The following is a 25,278-nucleotide window of genomic DNA, read 5'->3' as shown; positions in this document are numbered from 1 at the left end:
TTAAACCTTCCAAAAGATTTTTATATTGTGTCAAAAATATGCACAATAAATAACTGAAAGGGGAAAAAAAAAAAAACAGGCTAAAAACTGGTACAAATGCAAACCAAGATTCACTTGATCAAACCACAATGCTCCCTAAGCTGTCAACATTGCCACTTTTTACACACACTGTTCAATACAAAAATCAATCGGCTGCTTAAATCAACATGCACCCAGGGACTGGGTCAATAAAGGCCCTTAATGTGAAGAGACGGGGCCCGGTCTGCCCTCAGCACACACTTTGAGACAATTCATTATGCTCTTGTTGTTTACACAGCATGTGCTCGCTGTTACAGTCACATCTGTGAATCTAGAAGGAGGTATTATTTTGGCAGAAGATATTTTATGCTCTTGTCATGTGCCTCAGCGTCGCACACAAACAAACAGCAGCTTCATCAGTTCATCCAAATCATGGTTCATTTCAACTCTCTTTAAAATCAAGTCATGGTAGACTTTTCTTCTCAATCAGTCCGTCAGTAAATCTGTCTCTCCTTCAACACGTGATGCTCAAGAGTCGTTTCTTTAGCCGTCCTCTTTTCCTCCCGTTTTGCTCAGCTGTCATAGAAATTAGTCATTAAACACGTGGGATGGACAACAGAGGTGTGAAAGCATGGAGAAACGCTAACACTATTACATATTTGTTCCAAAAAAAATTAAAACATACTCACGTGCTGTTTGAGAGGAAGAAACCAGCAGTATACGAATATGAAAAATACATGAAAAATAACTCATATCAGCATGTTAGAGTTTTTAATACATGACTCAGTTCCTTGTAATATTAGCGCGGCGGCTACAATTATCGACACCTTTTCAGATTTACCAATAAAAAATAAAAAAAATTACAAAAGGTGAGTTTCAGTTACAACAGTTATTATTGACTAATTAATCAACCGGAAGACCCCCCTCGCCTTTTGATCTTGTCGTCTGATGACAGCTCGTTACCGGAGATGGATTTTTTTTTTTTAGCACGATCAGCAATTTGAGGAAAACCCGGACGTCATCATCGCAGGTAAGCATGGTGGAAGGATCATAGACATGTTTTTACTGATCAAATTCACCAATATTTCATGATCTCCTTGTCGAAACCAACTTGTTTCTTACTCTTTCATTTGACAATCGCCGTTTTGTATCTAAACGCGCATTTGAGAAGTCACGTGAGGTGTCGATAATAGTGATCACTTTCACCGGTGTCCACCGTTATCGACACCCTGTGGAATTAAGTGACATTTACAACTGTTATACAGCGCCTTGCAAAAGTATTCATACCCTTTGAACTTTTTCACATTTTTCCACCTTACAACCACGAACTTAAAAGTTTTTTATTGAGATTTTATGTGATAGACCAACACAGAGTAGCACATAACTGTGAAGTGAAACGAAAATGATAAATGGTCTTCAAAATTTTAAACAAATAAAAATCTGAAAAATGTGGTGTGCATTAGTATTCAGCCCCCCTGCGTCAATACTTTGCAGAGCCACCTTTTGCTGCAATTACAGCTGCAAGTCTTTTGTGGTATGTCTCTACCAGCTTTGCACATCTAGACACTGAAATTTTTGCCCATTCTTCTTTGCAAAATAACTCAAGCTCAGCCAGATTGGATGGAGAGCGTCTGTGAACAGCAATTTTCAAGTCTTGCCACAGATGCTCAATGGGATTTAGGTCTGGACTTTGACTGGGCCATTCTAACACATGAACATTCTTTGATCTAAACCAGCGTTTCTCAACCTTTTTTCAGTCACGGCACCCTTCAGAAGTATGCAAATTCTCAAGGCACCCCCATATAAAATATACTCAGTCACGCTGACCATACGCTGACCCCGGCAGTGACGTTGTGACATGGGAAAGGGGCCCGTGAGACAAATTTTGATGATGCATGAGGCGGAGATGATCTGCATTAGTGTAGCTATTACTTTTTGGAAGTTTAATTAATTTTATTTATTTCAATGTTAGAATATATAATTTTTTGACGGCACCCCTAACGAAGCCAGACGGCACCCCAAGGTGCCGTGGCACCCCTGTTGAGAAAGGCTGATCTAAACCATTCCACTGTAGCTCTGGCTGTATGTTTAGGGTCATTGTCTTGCTGGAAGGTGAATCTCCTTCCCAGTCTCAAGTCTTTTGCAGCCTCCAACAGGTTTTCTTCCAGGATTGCCCTGTATTTAGCTCCATCCATCTTCCCATCAACTCTGACCAGCTTCCCTGTCCCTGCTGAAGAAAAGCATCCCCATAGCATGATGCTGCCACCACCATGTTTCACAGTGGGGATGGTGTGTGCAGAGTGATGAGCAGTGTTAGTTTTCCGCCACACATAACGCTTTGCATTTTGTCCAAAAAGTTCGACTTTGGTCTCATCTGACCAAAGCACCTTCTTCCACATGTTTGCTGTGTCCCCCTACATGGCTTTTTATGCCTGTCTTTCAACAATGGGTTGCTTCTTGCCACTCTTCCAAAAAGGCCAGATTTGTGGAGTGTACGACTTATAGTTGTCCTGTGCACAGATTCTCCCACCTGAGCTGTGGATTTCTGCAGCTCCTCCAGAGTGATCATGGGGCTCTTGGCTGCTTCTCTGACCAGTGCTCTCCTTGCTCGCTCTGTCAGTTTAGGTGGACGGCCATGTCTTGGTAGGTTTGCAGTTGTGCCATACTTTTTCCATTTTTGAATGATGGATTGAACAGTGCTTCTTCAGATGTTCAGAGCTTGGGATATTTTTTTATAACCTAACCCTGCTTTAAACTTCTCCAGAACTTTATCCCTGACCTGTCTGGTGAGTTCTTTGGTCTTCATGATACTGTTTGTTCTTCAGTGTTCTCTAACAAACCACTGAGGCCTTCACAGAACAAGTGTATTTATGCTGAGAGTAAATTACACACAGTAGGACTCTATTAACTAATTAGATGACTTCTGAAGGCAATTGATTGCACTGGATTGTATTTAGAGGTATCAGAGTACAGGGGGCTGAATACTAATGCACACCACATTTTTCAGATATTTATTTGTTTAAAATTTTGAAGACCATTTATCATTTTCGTTTCACTTCACAATTACCCCTTTTCCACCAAATCAGTTCCAGGGCTGGTTTGGGGCCAGTGCTGGTGCTGGTTCAACTTGCGAGCCAGCTGAGAACCAGTTTGCTTTACCATAGCTTGGGGTGCTAAGGGGAGCCACGTCATTACGTCACTGTATACGTCAGTTACATCGCTGCGTTTGCATAAACCTTGGCGCCAACATCGAAGCAACAACAACACGGAGAAGAAGCAGCAGCAACAACAACAATAATGGATGACTTCGCGTTTGTACAGCTGCTGCTTCTGGCTTTACGGTGCTTCATTGGGATCAGAAAACGGCAGATCCAATATGTTTGTGTTGATCGACAGGTTTTGAGTGGACGGCGATTACATTCTAGGAGACAGGTAATAACCTAATAACGTTTTGACTCTTACTTACACTGAATGTGAGATGGTTATGTTAGCCTTTGTTATGAGCTAACGTTAGCCAGTGTTATGTCAGCTTTGGCGGTCTTGCTATTGTTGTTGGTCTTAACAACTCCGCCCCCCCGCTGACGTAAGCGGTTCTTTCCTCTGGCCCAGCAGAGAGTTGGTGCTAGCCTGGAACCGGTTTTTCTGGCCCCAGAGCCAGTTCTTTGTCAGTGGAAACAGAAAACCCGGTTCCAAACTAAGCACTGGCCCCGAACCAGCCCTGGAACTGCTTTGGTGGAAAAGGGGCAAATTATGTGCTACTCTGTGTTGGTCTATCACATAAAATCTCAGTAAAAAACTTTTAAGTTCGTGGTTGTAAGGTGGAAAAATGTGAAAAAGTTCAAGGGGTATGAATACTTTTTCGAGGCGCTGTATATTGATCTTTGTGTAACACTGAAGAAGTACTTTAAAAAAATAAATAAATAAAAGTGCTGCGATTTATAATAATTTTTTTCTGATTCATAACAGAATGGAATGTTTATAGAGTATTTGGAATCCTATTGCAATAAATAGAATTAAATTCCTACATGTAAAAAATTACACGCTGAAATATTCAGATTTTTCTATTCCATTCAGAAAATATTTTTTTGCAGTTTGTTGTAAATATCTACCACATATTACAATACCAGCAGACATTTTATATTTTGGTTTGAGGAATGACATGCGACCTTTGACCTGGGTTTGCATGCGGTTACAATGTCAATTACCTGCTGACATTTATTGCTAAACTACAAAACTAGAAATTAATATGCACAACAACGAATGATTAACAAAGTGTGATCTACAAAAACACTTAGAAAGTGGAACAGAAAGATTTTCTGACAGGTTAAACGTTATCATTTCATTATCATTTCACAAACATTAGAATGACTTCCTCATTTACGTACGCACCGAGATCGATATATTTATATAAAATATATTTTGTACTAAATATAAGTCTATGTAAAGCAAATTTTAAATAAAAACTGTTTTGTTAACTTGATACCACACATCCATTTTTTTAAAATAAATAATCATCTGGGTGTCGATAACTGGACAAAGGTGTCAGTAATTGTGGAACAGTGTCACATGATCTGATACACCAAGTAATCGAGAATCAACTCATTTTTCCCCAGTGGAAGTTTGAGTGAGTATTCATGCACAATTTACGTATTGAAAGTCTTCTCTACTTTTGCAACGGCCAAAAGATTGTTAAGGTGTCGAAAATTGTAGCTGCCGCTGTAGTTGATGGTGATCAAGTACCTTGATAACGTCCACCCAGTTCCAGCCTCGGGGCAGTTCACCTTTATCTGTTCAATAAAATATGAAATCAAATTATTACATACGGATTACACACGTTCCACAGGATGGTAATGCAAGACGTAAATAATGTGTAAAATGTCTTTGTGAATTGAGAAGTACAGTGGTGCTTAAAAGTTTGTGACTCCTTTAGAATTTTCTATATTTCTGCATAGATATATCCTAAAACATCGTCAGATTTTCACACAAGTCCGAAAAGTAGATAAAGAGAACCCAGTTAAACAAATGAGACAAAAATATTATACTTGGTCATTTATTTATTGAGGAAAATGATCCAATATTACATATCTGTGAGTGGCAAAAGTATGTGAACCTCTACGATTAGCAGTTAATTTGAAGGTGAAATTAGAGTCACGTGTTTTCAGTCAGTGGAGTGGCAATCAGGTGTGAGTGGGCGCCATGTTTCACATCAAGAGTGTGTATGAATACTCAATATACAGGACTGTGCAAGTCTTAGGCCCCCTATTTTTCATACAAGCTTTGTTATAGATTTTGTTTCATGACGTCTACATTATCGAGTCAGTACAAAAATATTTTCGAGTTCCAAACATTCATTTTTCAGCACAAAATTAAATGTTACAGGAAAAAAAAAAAAAGAAGTTTGTATCCAAGCAGCATGTTACACAAGAGCGCTCTGAGAGCACAATATCCCCCGCTGGCAACTCTGCCATAACTCTGGTAAAATGCGGCTGAATTGAATGAAATTGTAATATGTGTATTACCGACATATAACAAAGAATTCTGTCAAGTTTCATGAAATTCCTCTAAAAATTGTGAGAGGAGTTGATTTCAGAAGGTGAGTACACTTCCCAGGACGGATGGACAGACGGATATCACCACGACATAATCCCCCTTCGGGCCTTTCGGCCAGCGGGGGATAAAAATTGTGAGGGAAGTTGATTTCAGAAAGCAAGCACACCTTGATGAAATTGCCAAAGTACAAGTTTGTTAATAATCACGGCCATAACTCTAGTAAAATTTGCCCAAATTAAACAAAATTTCAATGTGCACGTAACTGTCATATAGCAAAGCCTTTTGCCAAGTTTGGTGAAATTCCTCTACAAGTTGTGAGAGGAGTTGATTTCAGAAGAACGTACACCCTCATGAAATTGTCAAAGTACAAGTTATTTAATCAAGGGTCAGAACTCTGGTAAAATGTTCACAAGCGAAATTAAATCACAATATGCGTATTATCGTCATATAACAAGGCCTTTTGACAAGCTTCGAGAAATTCATCCAAAAATTGTGAGAGGAGTTGATGTCAGAAGGAAAACACACTCATGAATTGTCATAATTTTGTTAATCAAGGGCTGTAACTCTGGTAAAATGTGACTCAATTGAACGAAATTGCAATATGCATATTACCGACATATAACAAAGAATCCTGTCACGTTTCGTGAAATTCCTCCAGAAATTGTGAGAGGAGTTGATTTCAGAAGGTGAGCATCCTTCCCGGGACGGACGGAAATTGCCACGACATAATCCCCCTTTGGGCCTTTCGGCCAGCGGGGGATAATAAGAGAGCACTTTTCAGATTGAAAAAGAAAACATAATGAAGGCTACTGGGTTTTGGTGCAAAATTAAGACGCAAGTGTGACAAAGGGTCCAGAAGAACTGTGGCTGGTTCTGCAAGATGCTCAGTAAAACCTACAGCTCATTTCCTTATAAAACTGCACTCACTGTACCCGAGATTTTTAAAAAAAAATTTTATTTTTTAAACCAAAGGGTCGTCGGACACCAAATATTGTTTTTGTTTCATTTATTATGGCTTACTTCTTAACGTTTATCGTATTTTTTTTCAAGTGTTGAAACATTTCATTATTTTTAAGCCATTTTTGTTCTTTACATGTGCCTAAGATTTTTGCACAGTACCAAGATGTCTGTCAACATCTGTTAAGCACCTACTACCTGACTGTTAAGGTAGTACTTTCTAGGAGTATGTGAGTAAGTACTAAGGACACAATTCGGACATACTGCACTGCCATTTTACCAGAGACACCATTTGAACATTGCAACAACCAGTTTTGCTTCAGACAGCCATCGTGGTTCTATTTTCCCCTGGGGTAATTCTTCTTCTTCGGTTATTCGGAGGCTAATCTGAATTATGGGATAGAGTAGTGTAGCGTTGTGTTATACGTTTGCATACTACAGACGTAGTACATCATTAGGGTTCCGTTCAACTACTATTTAATGCCTACTGAGTATTCAGACACCCTACATACTCTATTTTGTGGACTAACAGTATGGAACTATGCATATTCAGATCAGCCAAAGTGTTTATAACATGTTTATAACATGTTTGTGGAAGTGTATCATGGCACGAACAAAGGAGATTTCCGAGGACCTCAGAAAAAGCGTTGTTGATGCTCATCAGGCTGGAAAAGGTTACAAAACCATCTTTAAAGAGTTTGGACTCCATCAATCCACAGTCAGACAGATTGTGTACAAATGGAGGAAATTCAAGACCATTATTACCCTCCCCAGGAGTGGTTGACCAACAAAGATCACTCCAAGAGCAAGGCGTGTAATAGTCGGCAAGGTCACAAAGGACCCCAGGGTAACTTCTAAGCAACTGAAGGCCTCTCTCAAATGAGTCCACTATCAGGAGAACATTGAACAACAGTGGTGTGCATGACAGGGTTACAAGAAGAAAGCCAATGCTCTCCAAAAACAAGACTGGCGCCCGTCTACAGTTTGTTAAAGATTACATGGACAAGCCAGAAGGCTTTTGTAAAAATGTTTTGTGGACGGATGAGACCAAAATAGAACTTTTTGGTTTAAATGAGAATTGTTATGCTTGGAGAAAGGAAACCACTGCGTTCCAACATACGAACCTTATCCCATCTGTGAAACATGGGATAACCATGTAGTATGATCGTTTGGGCCTGTTTTGCTTCAGCTAGGCTTGCCATCTTTGATGGAACAATGAATTCTGAATTATACCAGAAAATTCGAAAGGAAAACGTTAGGGCATCTGTCTGTGAACTGAATCTCAAGAGAAAGTGGTTGATGCAGCACGACAACGACCCTAAGCACAGAACTGTTCTATCAAAGAATGGTTAAAGAAGAATAAAGTTAATGTTTTGGAATGGCCAAGACAAAGTCCTGACCTTAATCAAGTAGAAAATGTTGTGGACGGACCTGAAGTGAGCAGCTCCGAGGAAGAAACCCAACAACATCTGAGAGCTGAAGCTGCTCAGTGTGTGCTGAAGTTCCTCCAAGCTGATGTATAGTTAGCCAAACAAGGAGGGGTTACACCAGACACCAAAAGCAAAGGATCAAATACTTTTGCCACTCACAGTCTATAATACTGGATGATTTGTCTCAATACATAAATGACCAAGTACAAGCGCCATGGCCTAATGTTTATAGAAGCAGCTTTGGGACCAAAAGGTCTCCGGTTTGATTCCCTGGACCAGCAGGAATGGCTGAAGTTCCCTTGAGCAAGGCACCTAACCCCCACATGCTCCCCAGGCTGCTCTGGGTATGTTGTATGTCGCCCTGTATAAGAGCGTCTGCTAAATGCCTGTAATGTGATGTAATAATATTTTTGTCTGGTTCGTTTAATTGAGTTCTCTTTATCTGCTTTTACGACTTGTGTGGAAATCTGATGTTTCAGGTCCTATTTATGCAGAAATATAGATCATTGTAAACGGCTGACAAACTTTCAAGCACCACTGTACGAAGGCTTACCAGTTCTTCCGATCATTTTCCTTTTCTGTGCCTTCGTGAGTTGTTCTTTTTTCTCCTTTTTCTTACTGACGGAGACTGGACTGTTGACATCGCTGTTAGAAGCCAGGGTCTAAATGAAATGGTTCAGGACATTGATTTTGGTTCTGCACGTTAAGCCACATAAATTCTCAATGCTGTGGTTTGACAGCAGCTGTACTGTTGCACTGACCACAGCAGACATGACGGGCTGGTGATTCTCCATCAGCATCTCCTGGTTTTCTTTGGCCCACTCGAACAGAGTGTACATCATGGCACTGCCCAGGTTCGCCTCCACCTGCTCGTGCATCTTGCTGATTATTAACTGCTTGGTCTCTGGAGAGCTAAAGTTAAAAAAAGAGCAGGCGTACAACGAACAGGCTGAGACTGCGGCGTGAACAGCTTCCTTGCTGCCTGCACAGCCTCGGTTTAAAAAAGGTTCACATGATTTGCATTACGCCTTTGGGCTTCGTGAGAACTGAACAGAGTTACCAGGGGTCGAAATTCTTTTTTTTTTTTTTCCACCAGCCAGCCGGACTAGTTACCTTCCAAAGTAACTCGCCAAATAGAAAATCAACTCGCCAAAATTTGTTCATGTATGAATTTTACTTCTGTCAAAAATAACACAAAAGAGAGTAGTTACCATTGTTCATGACTAATGTGCATTTATTTCAAGACCTGAGTATTTTGATACTGTTGTTAAATACATAAATGAGAACACTGAGCACCATAATATAATATCAACAAATAATAATATATTGGAAAACTTGGCAACTTGGTGTATGAAATATGTCCATCATGCTTTCTGTATTTAACCATTTATGAGAGAGAAAGCATTAGGAGCTTCATACTGACTAGGAATCAACTTGAAAAAAATTAATTATTCCATAAAAATCGTATCGCAGCCAAGGCCTACCCTGCTCCCACGTTTGCTTATAAGTCCTTTGTCGTTTCTTCTCTTCAGACCGAGGTCGCTTTGTCCCCGTCTCTGGCGGTTTCTGTACACCTTTCAGAAAATTCCACATCGCAACGTAGCTTTGGCAGATGTAGATGCAAACAAGAACAAAAACGCGTGTTTAAATGGGCGATAATGTGGCCACATCTATTGAATTTGATAACGTGATGTGGCAGTGGGGGCGTGGCCAAGCGTCGGTCTGTGAATGGAGGGCGGAGTCAGGGAAGGTAAGTGGTGGAATCATTGCACCTGATGGGGATTAACCTGTGTTTGTGTGTCTTCCCCAGTGACCGCGCCCTTTAAAAGGAGAGGAGAGCAGAGAAAGGGAGCTCTCTCCCCCCAACTGGCTGGGAAGTGATAAAAGGCTGAAAAGCTAGCAATAAATAGTTCATTGAGAACTCAGTTCTGGCCTGCCGTGCTTCTGTGCTCCACCCACCTGGTCCAATACTACACGTGATTACCGCGATATTCAACGAGATGCGTTATACGCATGCACAGTAGTGAAAAAAACGACAGCCTGACTCGTACACTATATGATTCGGAATTCTTCGGTATTTTTCGTCCTGCCGATAAACACATCAATTAACACAGACACGACACATGCTTAATATGTGGCGGCTTTAGTTGACGGTGTGCCTGAATCTTCGCTTTATATATATTTTTTATTTTCAACTAGCCAGCTGGGCTGGCTAGTGACAGGAATTACCCACCAAATGACAAATTAAGTCGCCTCGGGCGACCGGACCACTGCGAATTTCGAGCCCTGGTTACAATTCCATTGTGTTTTTGTAAAGTGCCCATATAAAGGGTGTGAGTTTCACATTATGAAATATCAGTAGAGCAAAATATTAATGCGACATTTATTGCATATCATATTCGATGTGCTGACTTACATTCTGTTGTTGAAAAAGGCATCTAAGGATATATGAGGCTCAGTTTCAGGATACGTCTCTGGCCATGAGACGTCCAACAGGAATGATTTTGACTCATTAAGGTCTCCTATCTGCAGAAAATCATACGCAGAGCCATTATACAGCAGCAGCAATATACCCCAGCGCTGTTGAGTTCTTCATTCAGATTGCTCAGAAGGTTGTGATTAATTTTCTAAAACAGGACAGCTCAGACAGTAGTGCTCAACTGTTAGGCAAAGTTCAGTAATATTCAAAGGAAAAAAAAAAGGACAAGCAGATGAACAAACAAATATTCTTATGTCTGTTAGAACAGGAACAAACTTACTGTGTCGATGCTCCACATCATCACATGCAACTATAGATGAATACAAACTGCTCTTTTTGCCAGGTTGCTGTTGTATAAAAGGATAAAACCCTGCAGGAACGAGTTGTCATAAGAAAATAATCCACACTGTGTCAGGCTGCATCACACCACGCCATTCAGGGATGGCGCTAAGATTTTTCATTCTGGGTCCAGGGACCCACGTGACTGGCCAAATTGGGGTCCCTGGCACTTTTTGTGGGTCCCAAATATTTTATATATCAGTCAGAGAAATTATATGATGTATATAAAATTTATTTATTTTGCGATACAGTCGCAGTGTGCAGCCACAATCTTGCCGAGTCTTTCACTGATAATCCACGGAGTTAAACTGCATATTCTAGACCAATTTCATTTTTTTATATGAAAGCATGTCCCTTTACACACTCATCCAGAAGGGTAATTTTGCACAAGGCCATCTGTCTACAGCAGAAAAAAATAACATAACAAAACGCGTCTCGAAAAATCCCAAGGGAGCCAGATTCGTGACGTCACCTGCGGAAGCGCCAGCAGGCTGCGCGAGCTTTGCACGGTTTCAGTGCACAGCCTGTGTAGACCAAGCGCTCCCATTTCTCTCTCATTGTCCGGTCTTTTGGGAAACGATAAGTACTAATCCCATCAAGATTGGTGTTGCTACACCCTCCTCCGATACATCTGTTAACCATTTTAATAATTACGCGATAACGTTGAAGAAATTTGCAGAAAACCACCAGGTCGTTTCCTCATAAACAAACCAGCGCTGACGTAGGATTCAGAGGGAGGTGTCCCGCACGCGACGTCACGAAAATCAATGTTTCCCGGGAAATCCAAATGCCAAGTTTTTTCAGAGGCGGACCAATTCGCCTCAAATGGCTTGATTTCAACTGAATTTTTCTGGTATTGCGCAAGGTCAAAAAATTGCAGAGAATGCAGAATGTGACAGATATTTGACCAAAGTTTAATATAAAATAGGACAATTACATTGATCTTGCTCCTGAATTTACCTGTGATATGCACGTTAAAGGTTTTTCGGTCATTCTTTGTGAGAGGTTAACCTAGAATAGACTATAGAGGACTTTCACTGACATCACAGATTTTTGTTCATTATGCAGCATCCGCCATATTGCTGCATAAAACAAAGAAACAGTCTTAACAGTCAATAATGAAAATCGAGACAACTGCAGTCAGTACAGTCTCTCTGAAATAATTAAAAATTAATTTTATACCAGCAGATCAGAATACATTCAAAAGCTGAAACATGCAGGCATCACAGATCTATACAATTTACCAACAAAGATATTTTTTAATTTATTCTGCACACTGCGCTCGCTCTCTCTCTCTTTGTGTGCGTGCGCACAAGCTCACTACTTCAGATGGGTTAAATGCAGAGGAGGAATGTGACAAAAATAAAGGCTGCTTTTTCTTAATTTTTACCCACAAATGTTTTTATTCCACTTGAAAAGCATTCGGCAAACCAGTTACCGGATTTGGGACACTACAACATCCTGAACTATTTAGTATTTGGGACTTCTAAATACACCGGAGATGCTAAAGGCTTACAGAAATACAGAAGCCTACCAATATTTCGAGGCAGGTTTCGCACCGGAATGTTATGGGAAATTCCTGATAAAGAAAAATACCTTATTATGATAAACGTAAGCTCAAATGTGGACTTCTAATAGTAACAAACAAGCAAGAGCCTTGAGCTTGCATATTTTATAGTGTTTAGACTCGTCTACATTATCAGTACACAACACACATGCTGCTAGTTGAGCCAAGCATTAGGTCTAATAACACATATCGTGTCCAAAACCCACATTCAGATATACATTTGAATGCTGCACAGAGCTTTCACACTAACCTTATATAAAATGTTCTCCACACACACGGGAATGGTTTTATCATCCAGTCTTCCTGTTTAACTGCAGCTTTTTCTGGGTTCGTCGGGAAGCAGTGAAAATTTAAACCAGGCTTATCTCCACGTCTGTTATTACATCCAGAAACGCTCTGGCATTGTTCTTTTAGATGAAACTTCTACAAGTTTATCTGTAGATGCACTGAATTGGGCTTACAATCACTCGCGTACACTTGTGCCGGTCGCTGGCAAACACAAAGCTCACCAAGCAACATGGCCACGTAAACAGATCCGCAGTTATGATGATGTCACCTGAAAACGACCATGACGTTGTGACCTTTTCATTCTGTTCACTTTTGCTTTGTTTGTTAAACAACATAATCTAACAGATTAGGCAATCGGGGAAAATTTCTTCAAGTAGGAGCCCTGCGTCCCGGGACGCATTCAAATTCCGAACGCGCATTTTTTGTGCGTAAAAATGCACGATTTCTGCGTTAACCTGATCCCTGCCACTGCTGGTTATTTTCCTGTGACAGCATGGTCCCATATTTCTATGGACATATTCCAACACACTTACTGTACACAAAGAGTTTATAAGCCAAGCATATTCATTACAACAGAACTACATGCCAATAATCTCATTTCAAAAGGCACCAAAAGGAAAGAGAGCAAGCAACTGGTAAAACACAAGGAAAACACAAAGAAGGTGTGCTTCCCTCCTGTTCAACATGATAAAACTCTAATAAAAAAAAAAAAAACTCCTGTCTCCAACCTTGATGAAAAGAAGACTACAGTGAACAACTATCTGATCAATAATAGAGTCAATATGCTGTATCACATCTATGACGTGTTATTACTGTGTTATCATCCGGTCACACTATAACACTTTCCGTTACGGGTCATACAGTGTGTGTGCCTCGAATGCTTTAAGCTGTTCAATGCATACTGAATAATCAAATTTCTGGGAACCTTTTCTCAAAAAAGATGACGTGAAACAAATTTGTTTTAACAACATCAACCGAAAATAATGACTCTCTTGGTTGTCCACAAGAAAACCTTCCTTGGGAAGAATATCGGGTATATATTTACCCTGAACTGGAAGGAGACAGGACTCAGCTCTTTGAAGCAATCGTCCCCTTCATAAATTGAACGCAGAGCTTCCAACTCCATCTGTGAGAAAAGTAAACAAACATTAGGAAGAGCCAAATATTTCATACACAACGATCTCTCAACACATCGCACCGGGGATGAGATGAAGTTTCAGTTAGATGTTTGTGCACTTGTTTCTTCCAACCAAGCAGGAACACAATCCACCTGTTTAATTAGTTGAGCTTAGTCTTTCATTAACTATTAGGTGGCTCCTGCTTGTTTAGTCGGAAATAGACCATTAGGGTTAAAATTCCCTTAGGCCATCCTTAAAAAAAATCCGTTTCCTGTCCACCGGGTGAGCAAAAAAATTTTTAGTAGGGAGGGATTTTTATATATATATATATATATATATATATATGGCGGCACGGTGGTGTAGTGGTTAGCGCTGTCGTCTCACAGCAAGAAGGTCCTGGGTTCGAGCCCCGTGGCCGGCGAGGGCCTTTCTGTGCGGAGTTTGCATGTTCTCCCCGTGTCCGCGTGGGTTTCCTCCGGGTGCTCCGGTTTCCCCCACAGTCCAAAGACATGCAGGTTAGGTTAACTGGTGACTCTAAATTGAGCGTAGGTGTGAATGTGAGTGTGAATGGTTGTCTGTGTCTATGTGTCAGCCCTGTGATGACCTGGTGACTTGTCCAGGGTGTACCCCGCCTTTCACCCGTGGTCAGCTGGGATAGGCTCCAGCTTGCCTGTGACCCTGTAGAAGGATAAAGCGGCTACAGATAATGAGATGAGATTTTATATATATATATATATACACACACACACACAGTGCAATGCAATAATGAGTACACCCTCTTTGAAAAGTAACATTTCACACAATATGACAAGGAACACAAAGATATATTTCCAAAATGTTCCCAGACTAAGTTAAACACAGGTTCTGTTGAGCTTCTGAACTCAAAACAAAGGCTAATAATATAACTTAAATGATTTTTATTTCAGTTTTAGTGAAATTTGTGTGGTGCAGAAATGAGTACACCCCACTGAAGGGCTCTGAGTAAAGCAACTTTTTAGGCTACCAATGTGGACCTGAACAAACAATTAACCACAGGTGAGTCTAATTAGTCATTACACAGGTGTTAATTAGGCAGTTGGCTACAAAAGGCTGTTACCTAAAGCAAACCACCCTTTCCCATTTCCTGCTGTCAGCAATGGCACCTCATGGCCAGGAAATGTCTCTGGATCTGAGAAAGCGGATTATTGCTTTACACAAGAGAGGTGAGGGCTACAAGAAGATCAGTGAAGCCTTACTTATCAGTAAGAACACGGTTGCAAAAGTGATCCAAAAATTCAAGACAGATGGAACTGCAGCCAAAGTACAGAGACGTACAGGCCGGCCAAGAAAATTAACACCCAGGCAGGAGCGGCTTGTAATGAGAAAAGTTGAGGAAAATCGGCATGCAAGTGCACAACAGGTATCTAAGGAAGTAGAGACTGAAATTGGAGTGAATGTGTCACGTGACACAATATGCCGTACAGTGCAGCGGAATGGCATGCATGGGTGTCGTCCCCGAAGGAAGCCTCTCCTAAAGCCCAGTCACAAAAAAGCCCGTCTAGAGTTCGCCAGGGCACATGCTGAAAAGGATGAAGGCTACTGGGACTCTATACTCTGGAGTGATGAGACCAAAATCAATCTTTTTGGAACTGATGGCTTCAAAACAGTCTGGCGTCGCAAGGGTGAGGAGTACAAGGAAAAATGCATGGTGCCCACAGTGAAACATGGAGGGGGTAGTGTTCTTATGTGGGGTTGCATGAGTGCTGCGGGTGTTGGAGAACTGCATTTCATTGATGGCATTATGAATTCTCAAATGTACTGCTCTATACTGAAAGTTAAGATGCTTCCATCACTTCGGGCCGTTGGTCGTCGTGCCATTTTTCAACATGACAATGACCCAAAACACACATCTAAGGCCACTGCTGACTTTCTGAAGAGGAACAGGGTGAGAGTGATTCCATGGCCAAGTATGTCACCTGATCTGAACCCTATAGAGCATCTTTGGGGAATACTGAAGAAGCAGGTTGAGCATCACTCTCCATCCAACATCCAGGCTCTGAAAGATGTCATCCTTGAAGAATGGAAAAAGATTGATGTAGCCAAATGTTGTCAACTTGTGCACTCCATACCAAGGAGACTTGGGGCTGTCATTGCAAATAATGGAGGCCATACAAAGTACTAAATGTACTGGATGTAATTGAGTTTGTTGTGGGGTGTACTCACTTTTGCTCCACCCCACTTTCACGGAAACAGAAAAATATGTAATTTAAGGCATCTTTTCACCTTTCTGCTTGAGTTATAATGTAAATGTAAACAAATGTAACTTCTGCGCGCTTCGGCAGCGCATTGATATCTGAGCTCCGTATCAATGCACTGCCGAAGCGCGCAGAAGGTGTTAGTACGCCTGTCATTATAGTGCGAACTTTTCATAGCATAGAAAATCGCTACGTTTCAATTTGTGTTACTGAACTTGTTTCATATCACTGGTCATATAAACCTATGTAAACAGGAAAAACGCGGAAGAGTTTGGTCGCATCTAACTACAGCCCCAAAAAATACCGTTGTCCATACTGAGCCTAGCTACATTGCTAACAGGAGTGACAGCGCGTCTGACTGCGTCTGACTGACTGGGAGGTCGCGCAAAGCTCGGACAGGTATGGAGCAGCTCGTCTCAATTCAGATAAGAGCATATTTCATTATGGAAGTACGGTGGACTGTTCCTTTAAGCAAATGTTTGAAAACTCCGGATCTCATTCCTTCATGGTGGCTGCCATTTTTTGTACCGCACGGCGTATGCGCAGAGCTGATTCGATTCTATATTCTGCGCGGAATGCGTAAATGTCAAGTTCGATTTTAGATTTACGAACCCGAAAAAAATGTTGAAAAAACGGCGTTAAAAAAAAAAATTTCAACCGCACAAACAGCGCTCACCCGGCTGGTGGACCGGAAACAGAACATTTTTTAGTAATGGCCTTATACCAAGACGCACCATAACAGAAGAACTTCTCAGCGAGTTTTGTCACATCTGATCTCTCAAACGCACCTTTTCCCTCAGAGATCTTAGGGTGTTTTCACACTTGGTCCCTTTCAGCCATCTAACCGAACTCAGATCGATGACTCAGCATTTTTTGCGCATATGTGAACACTTCAACCGTACCCAGACCCCTTTAAAGCGAACCGAAATGAGACCACCTCAGGAGGTGGTCTCAGTACGGTTCGCTAAAAATCAACGGTACGGTTCGCCTAATCTGCGCATTGTGAACAAAAAGCGCACCGGGTTCACTTCGCCTTTTTCACTGTAGTTTAACCTTCTTCGTTTGCCGTAGTTGGTCACGTGACTGTAGCAGGGAAACTCAACTTCCTTTTGCAACTTACCACAGCCGCTTTACAAGTCTCTGAACTTACTGACTGACGAGTCGGCCACAATAATATAACTATATTTTTATATATATATATATATATATAAAATATAATACATTTATTTTCCTTAATCAGCACTATTTTGATCAAAGAATACAGCAGGGCAAGCATGGCAGCAGACCTTTTGATTCAAGAGAAAATTACCCAGAATTCCGTGCACTGGGGGTCTGAGGGCTCTAGAGGACCAGAAAGAGGACTGAGGCCCCATCAAAGCTTAACTGGACCAGAAAGAGAACCCAGTCCTCTTTGTAATAAATTCACAGTGTGAACACAAAAAGAACTGAGTTCTTTTTCTGTTGGTCCACTTTTTGGTCCACTTAAAGAGGACTGAGTCTGGTTCCTTTAAATGGGACCAGGTGTGAAAACACCCTTAAACAAGGTTTGTGTCCGATAGCATTATTCTTTTCTAAGTAGTAAGAACAAGCATGGTGTTTTGCCGTCTGTTTTGTAGACGCGTCATATTAGAGAATCAGTGCTGGTAAATTCTACCGCGAGTTGGTCTAGTAGTTAGCGTGTCCGCCTCCTGACTGGGAGATCACAAGCTCTGCTTGCGGTCGGGTCATAGCCCACCAGAGACTATCATAACAAGAGCGCTCTGAGAGCACAATATCCCCCGCTGGCAACTATATCTGTGCTATAAGTGCTTAATACACCTTCCTCACGAAACTGTCAAAGTACAAGTTTGGTAATCAAGCGCCATAACGCTGGTAAAATGCGACTGAATTGAATGACATTGTAATATGTTGGTAATACGCATATAACAAAGAATCCTGTCAAGTTTCGTAAAATTCTTCCAAAAATTATGAGAGGAGTTGATTTCAGAAGATGAGTACCCTTCCCGGGACGGACGGACGGACGGACATCGTCACGACGTAATCTCCCTTCAGGCCTTTCGGCCAGCGGGGGATAAAAATGGGACCTACTGCCATCTGGTGAGGCACGCTGCAATACAGATGCAAGTGAGGAATCAAACTCTTGTGGTTACCAAAGAACCAGCCCCCCATTGTAACCCTAGCTATATAATAGACGAGAGGCCGAGGGCTAGAGAAATGGAGATCAGCGCCGCACCCATACGCCTCAAAGAGCTGGATAGTACTGGGACAGGAGACTGCTGGGGAAGACCAGATCCTGGTGCAGGAGGGACTTGGACTTACTGGTAAAGTGCTCAGTGACGACCTGTTCACCTCAGATTGTGGATATATTTCTGTTTTGGTTCTGTTGCATTGGAATTCAACAATTAACTCAATATACCATGATTATTTTAATGGACAAGCTTGAAAGGCGGCACAGTGGTGTAGTGGTTAGCACGGTCGCCTCACAGCAAGAAGGTTCCGGGTTCGAACCCAGCAGCCGGCGAGGGCCTTTCTGTGTGGAGTTTGCATGTTCTCCCCGTGTCTGCCTGGGTGTGCTCCGGTTTCCCCCACAGTCCAAAGACATGCAGTTAGGTTAACGTGGGTCGGCCTTGGGCTGAGGTGCCCTTGAGCAAGGTACCTGACCCCGACTGCTCCCCGGGCGCTCTGGTGTGGCTGCCCACTGCTCTGAGTGTGTATGTTCACTGCTTCAGATGGGTTAAATGCAGAGGATGAATTTCACTGTGCTTGAAGTGTGCATGCGATGAATAAAGATTTCTAAAAACGCAACTTGGTCAGACAGGCCTAGTTTTGATCAGACTGATACCAGTACAATGACATGCAGTGAAATTCTTCAGAGACTGAAAAAGTACAATACAGAGTAGCACAAGGTTCTGTTTCAGGCTCCTGATATTCTCCTTTTATATCTAGCACCTTGGATGAGCAAATGGCTTTCACTTCTACATAATAATAATAATAATAATGTGCACACACACAAATATATACGTTATTTCCCAGCTGGGAGGTCCGTATGGTGAAATACCGTGACCGAGGTCTTGAAAGTACTGAGCGAGGCCCTCTGGGCCGAGGTCAGTATTCAAGGCCGAGGTCACGGTATTTCACCATACAGACCGACCTTAAGCTGGTAAATAATATATTTATTTTTTCTTTACCAAATTCTAACAGAAAACAAGAGCGCCCGAAAGGGAAAACCGAGCCGAGCCGCCATTTTGAATCCTCATTCACGGCTGTAATGCAAATGGCTTCCTCCTCGGTATACAAGTGCACTTCCATGGCAGGAAAAAAAACTACATTTTGCCGCCAATGTCGTCCCCTATTTATACAAATAGGAGTCATTCAGGATTCAACCATGTTTTTGCTCGGCGTTAGCAACAGTTACAGGTTTTTAGCTTTCTCCTGAAATGTTTTCTTTTATTTCTTCTTCCTCAGGGTAGTAAAACTCGCTTTCGCTGTGAACACTGTCGTTATCGCTATCCATGCTGTAAAATTAATGCTATTCTCCTGAGAAATGCTGGCAAAAATTCATAAGATTTTTGATAATCTTATAAATAAATCTTATTTTTTTTAAAAAAGATAAATGTTGACAAAAAAATGCTACTATGTTTGTTGTTGTGAACGAGCGAGTCGCCAGAGGTCCGTATCGTAGGACACGGACCTGCTCGCCAGCCAATCAGAGCGCAGGATTTGATGGAAACCGGACCGCGAACCCCCCCCCCAGTTATTCCACAAAATCGAGTCCTAAATGAGCTGATAGCTGATAAGCCATGCACAACGAGATTGAGTTAACTGTTTTATTCTATCCACATTCACTGGATTTTGAGAAACAGAGCATTTTTTTTTTTGCAAATCTGATAAACAAAAACTTTATACAATACGTCCGACAAAATCATTTCTGCCGAGAATGTAAACAAACCGGTGTCACGGTCTGAATTTACCACCAGTCTGAATTTACCAGGTAAATTTAAACTGTAGCAGCCACGATCTAACCTTACCACAGTATAAATTTACCAACTTGGTATAATTGGGCCTAGTCTGAATTTACCAGCCTAATACGAGATTTATGTTCATGGTCATACTTGAATTATTTACACTTTATCTTGATGAATATTGATTTGTTTAAGTAAGACTCCTCATGATTATAATAATTTAGTTATTCTCTCAAATTTACCAACTTGGTATAATTAGACTGCTGTCATTGGGCCTAGTCAGAATTTACCAGCTCAATATGATAGGAGATTTATGATCATACTTGATCCGCAAATAAATTATTTTCACTTTATCTTGATGAATATTGATTTGTTTGAGTGAGACTCATCATGATTATAATAATTTAGTTATTCTGTCAAATTTACCAACTTGGTATAATTAGACTCCTGTCATTGGACCTAGTCAGAATTTACCAGCCCAATATGATATGGGATTTACGTTCATACTTGATCCACAAATAAATTATTTTCACTTTATCTTGATGAATGAATGAATAACTGACCCGTGTTTTAGTTCCAGTTTATGCACTAAGTAGGCTGATCAGGACCAGTCATTGTTTCCTCATCCATATTCAACAGCTTGTCTACTGATAATCAAATCTCACAATTGTAGTCACAATTCGCGTTCTCATCTCATCTCATCATCTCTAGCCGCTTTATCCTGTTCTACAGGGTCGCAGGCGAGCTGGAGCCTATCCCAGCTGACTACGGGCGAAAGGCGGGGTACACCCTGGACAAGTCGCCAGGTCATCACAGGGCTGATACATAGACACAGACAACCATTCACACTCACATTCACACCTACGCTCAATTTAGAGTCACCAGTTAACCTAACCTGCATGTCTTTGGACTGTGGGGGAAACCGGAGCACCCGGAGGAAACCCACGCGGACACGGGGAGAACATGCAAACTCCACACAGAAAGGCCCTCGCCGGCCACGGGGCTCGAACCCGGACCTTCTTGCTGTGAGGCGACAGTGCTAACCACTACACCACCGTGCCGCCCCAATTCGCGTTCTATTAGTTCACAAATGTGTTGAAATGCTCGGTACAAAATTGCAGCAAGAAATGGTAAATTTAGACTTCCTGGAAGTTGACCGGGAAAAAAAAATGGTCTGCGCATGGTAAATTTATACCAGCGCACGATCAGACCGTGACACCGGCAAAATGACAGGAGCAATTTGTGAAAAATGCGATAATTCTTGAAAGGGAAAAAAATTCTTTCCATCAAATACTTTTTATTCCATATTTTGTTGCTTTTGTTTTCGAGTAGTTTTTATTTCGTTCTCGGTTGGTTCAGCAACGCGCGCCGCCATATTGTTTTTCTCTACTCACGGTATATGAGCTGATAGCCTAGTAGTAAAGTAGCCAATCAGAGCACGCGATTGCTCATATCCAGTGAATGTGGATAGAATAAATAAATATATAAATTCTGGGAAATTACTTTTTTTGTGCTGAATTTGTGCATAATAAAGAGGTTTTCTAATGATACTATGATTATGATACTACTAGATAATAATAATGCTGGACTGTTAATGGAGTGTACAGTGTAATGTTGACAAATACAGTCACGCACACCTTAAAGTGTGACATATTATTAAAGACAGCAGTATGGGAACAACCAGAAGCAGATCAGAACCCAGAGCTGGAGGTCGAATCCCATCTCCACCTCACACAAGTTCACCTGGAGTTCTGGGCATGTAGTTAGCGTTAGCCTGTTAGCCACAATGCTAACACACTCACTTACCTCCTGCTCCTCGTTGGCTGTCATGTTTTATTTCTCAGCTTGTCAGTCCACTCGCTTCAGCCTAAATATCAAATCTAATGCCCCGTTTAGATCATCTATAACTATGACAAGTTTTATCCGCCCAGATTGAACACCTCATGCTGTTTTATCAGTTTTCAGGCTCTACTGCGGCCGCAGCACCACAGAGTTAGAGCTCATCTACAGACTCATCACTGCCCCCTTGTGCCCCGGAGAATAATCACAACTTCAACTCCACTCACTACACAGGATGGAGATCAGAATGGAAAGCCTCATCTCATCTCATCTCATTATCTGTAGCCGCTTTATCCTGTTCTACAGGGTCACAGGCAAGCTGGAGCCTATCCCAGCTGACTACGGGCGAAAGGCGGGGTACACCCTGGACAAGTCGCCAGGTCATCACAGGGCTGACACATAGACACAGACAACCATTCACATTCACACCTACGCTCAATTTAGAGTCACCAGTTAACCTAACCTGCATGTCTTTGGACTGTGGGGGAAACCGGAGCACCCGGAGGAAACCCACGCGGAGAACATGCAAACTCCGCACAGAAAGGCCCTCGCCGGCCACGGGGCTCGAACCCGGACCTTCTTGCTGTGAGGCGACAGCGCTAACCACTACACCACCGTGCCGTCTAAATGAATATGCATATGAAAATAATAAAGCAATTAAATGCAACAATAATTACATAAATGTGTCAAATCATTCTGAACTCATTGTTAGGATTATAAAATATTGCATTTTATATGAATCCTCATTGGGCGGCACGGTGGTGTAGTGGTTAGCGCTGTCACCAGCAAGAAGGTCCTGGGTTCGAGGCCGGCGAGGGCCTTTCTGTGCGGAGTTTGCATGTTCTCCCCGTGTCCGCGTGGGTTTTCTCCGGGTGCTCCGGTTTCCCCCACAGTCCAAAGACATGCAGGTTAGACTAATTGATGGCTCTAAATTGAGTGTGAATGATTGTTTGTCTCCGTATCAACCTTGCGAGGGGGAAGTCATGGCCTAATGGTTAGAGAAACAGCTTTGGGACCAAAAGGTTGCTGGTTCGATTCCCCAGACTAGCAGGATTGACTTAAGTGCCCTTGAGCAAGGCACCTAACCCCCAACTGCTCTGGCAAGAGTGGTGGCGTACCTTGTGTCTGATTAGCCAAAGGAAAAACTGATGATGTGATCATCAGTTCGGGCATTGAACCCGACCAACTGAACTGAACCCTGCGATAACCTGGTGACTTGTCCAGGGTGTACCTCGCCTCTCACCGATAGTCAGCTGGGATAGGCTCCAGCTTGCCTGCGACCCTGTAGAACAGGATGATGGATGAATCTTCATTTTCACAATGACAGTTTTTTCTTCACTTTTTGAACATAATAACAGATAGATAGATAGATAGATAGATGAATGAATAAATTAGAAAATGTTTTCTTGTTACTGCAAGAACTATTGGGATTTTTTTTTGCACTTTCGGCTGTTCCCATCAGGGGTCGCCACAGTGGATAACGTCCCTCCATCTCTTCCTGTCCGCCGTATCTTTTTCTGTCGCACCAACTGTCCTCATGTTCTCCTTCACCACATCCATAAATCTCATCTTTGGTTCCCTCTTTGATCTCCAGCATTCTTTTCCCAGTATACCCTGGATCTATCCTCTGTACATGTCCAAACCATCTCGATCTCGCCTCTCTCACTTTGTCTCCAAGCTGTCCTACATGTCCTTTCCCTCTAATATTCTCATTTCTCATCCTGTCTGACTTTGTCACTCCCAATGAAAATCTCAGCATCTTCAGCTCTGCTACCTCCAGTTCAGCCTCCTGTCTTTTTGTCAGTGCCGCTGTCTCCAAACCGTACAACATCACTGCTCTTACTGCTGTCTTGTACACTTTCCCTTTCACTCTTCCTGGCAACCTTCTGTCACAAATCACTCCTGACATCCTCCTCTCCTCCATCCATTCCAACCTGCTTGCACTCTCTTCTTCACTTCTCTTCTGCACTCGCCATTACTTTGTACAGTTGACCCCAGATATTCGATTTTTTTCATCAGCAATGTGTAATAATAATAATAATAATAATAATAATAATAATCATAATAAATGTGCAAAATAATATTTATTGGACCAAGGGAGGGTTTTTTTTTCATTTATGAATTGTCTGCCCATAGAACACATTTTTATTAAAATTGTCATTAGATTACAGTTCACATTATTGACATGCATAATAATTTTGACAATGCTGGGTTGTGATTATCACTACTGTAACAAATGTTTAAAAAAGTTAGTAAATACAGTGTCTTGCAAAAGTATTCATCCCCCATGGTGTTTGTCCTGTTTTGTCGCATTACAAGCTGAAATTAAAAAGGATTTTTGGGGGGTTAGCACCATTTGATTTACACACCATGCCTACCACTTTAAAGGTGCAAATTGTGTTGGTTTATTTTTTATTTTTTATTGTGACACAAACAAGATGAAAAAAATGGAAAAAAACAGAAATCTGGAGTGTGCATCGGTATTCACCCCCAAAAGTCAGTACTTTGTAGAGCCACTTTTTGGGGCAATTACAGCTGCAAGTCTCTTGGGGTATGTCTCTATTAGCTTAGCACATCTAGCCACTGGGATTTTTGCCCATTCCTCAAGAGAAAACTGCTCCACACTCCTTCAAGTTAGATGGGTTGTGTTGGTGTACAGCAATCTTCAAGTGATGCCACAGATTTTCAATTGGATTGAGGTCTGGGCTTTGACTAGGCCATTCCAAGACATTTAAATGTTTCCCTTTAAACCACTCCAGTGTAGCTTTAGCAATATGTTCAGGGTCATTGTCCTCCAGTCTCAAACCTCTGGCTGACTCAAACAGGTTTTTCTCCAGAATTGCCCTGTATTTAGTGTCATCCATCTTTCCTTCAGTCCTGACCAGCTTTCTTGTCCCTGCAGATGAAAAATTTCCCCACAGCATGATGCTGCCACCACCATGCTTCACTGTAGGAATGGTGTTCTCAGGGTGTTGGGTTTGTGCCAGACATGGCATTTCCCATGGTGGCCAAAATTTTATTCTCATTTGACCAGAGAATCTTCTTCCATGTGTTTAGGGCAGGCACGCAGCTTGTCAAAGGCAACTGCTTGGCAACTGATCAAGCAGGCAACTGCTTGGGGCCCCCTGGCCCAGGGGCCCCCCGAGAGTTGGGGCCCGAGGGCTGTTTTATATACCGAAATGTCTCAAAAATATATATATTTGAAAAAAAATTTATGTTTAAAAAAACAATGACAGAGAGAATTGAAAAAGACAGCTTGCTCTCAACTGACCTCCCTATTAAAAATAAAGGTTAACTCAAATAAACAACAATTGGCGATTTGCAATGACATCATCTCAGTAGAAAACCTCCTGAATGGGGCCCCACGTCAATCCCACCTCATGTTAACCTGTGTGATGTTAATGGACTGCAATGGAAAAGAAACTGAGGGAAAATGAAGAGGAGTTATCCATCTGGTCGTGAGAAGAGGAAGACAAAAAGAGAATGAAGAAAAAAGA

At 41.7% G+C, this 25,278-nt stretch overlaps 1 protein-coding gene across 1 annotated transcript; it reads right to left on the bottom strand.

Annotated features, from left to right (window-relative positions):
* rwdd (RWD domain containing 4) lies at nucleotides 1-21,953 on the bottom strand. Its single transcript, XM_060918045.1, has 7 exons — nucleotides 21,749-21,953; nucleotides 13,674-13,754; nucleotides 10,372-10,481; nucleotides 8,717-8,867; nucleotides 8,509-8,617; nucleotides 4,759-4,805; nucleotides 1-710 (listed from the first exon to the last, which is right to left on the bottom strand). The coding sequence occupies exons 1-7, from the start codon at nucleotides 21,770-21,772 to the stop codon at nucleotides 693-695; spliced, it is 540 nt and encodes a 179-aa protein (XP_060774028.1). The 5' UTR covers nucleotides 21,773-21,953; the 3' UTR covers nucleotides 1-692.
* Nucleotides 21,954-25,278: the final 3,325 nt, after the last annotated feature.

Source organism: Neoarius graeffei, chromosome 1, assembly GCF_027579695.1.
Source record: "Neoarius graeffei isolate fNeoGra1 chromosome 1, fNeoGra1.pri, whole genome shotgun sequence".
In the NCBI taxonomy this organism is placed as follows: Eukaryota; Metazoa; Chordata; class Actinopteri; order Siluriformes; family Ariidae; genus Neoarius; species Neoarius graeffei.
Note: the sequence above shows the minus strand (reverse complement) of the source record. Positions and strands in the feature narration are given on the sequence as shown.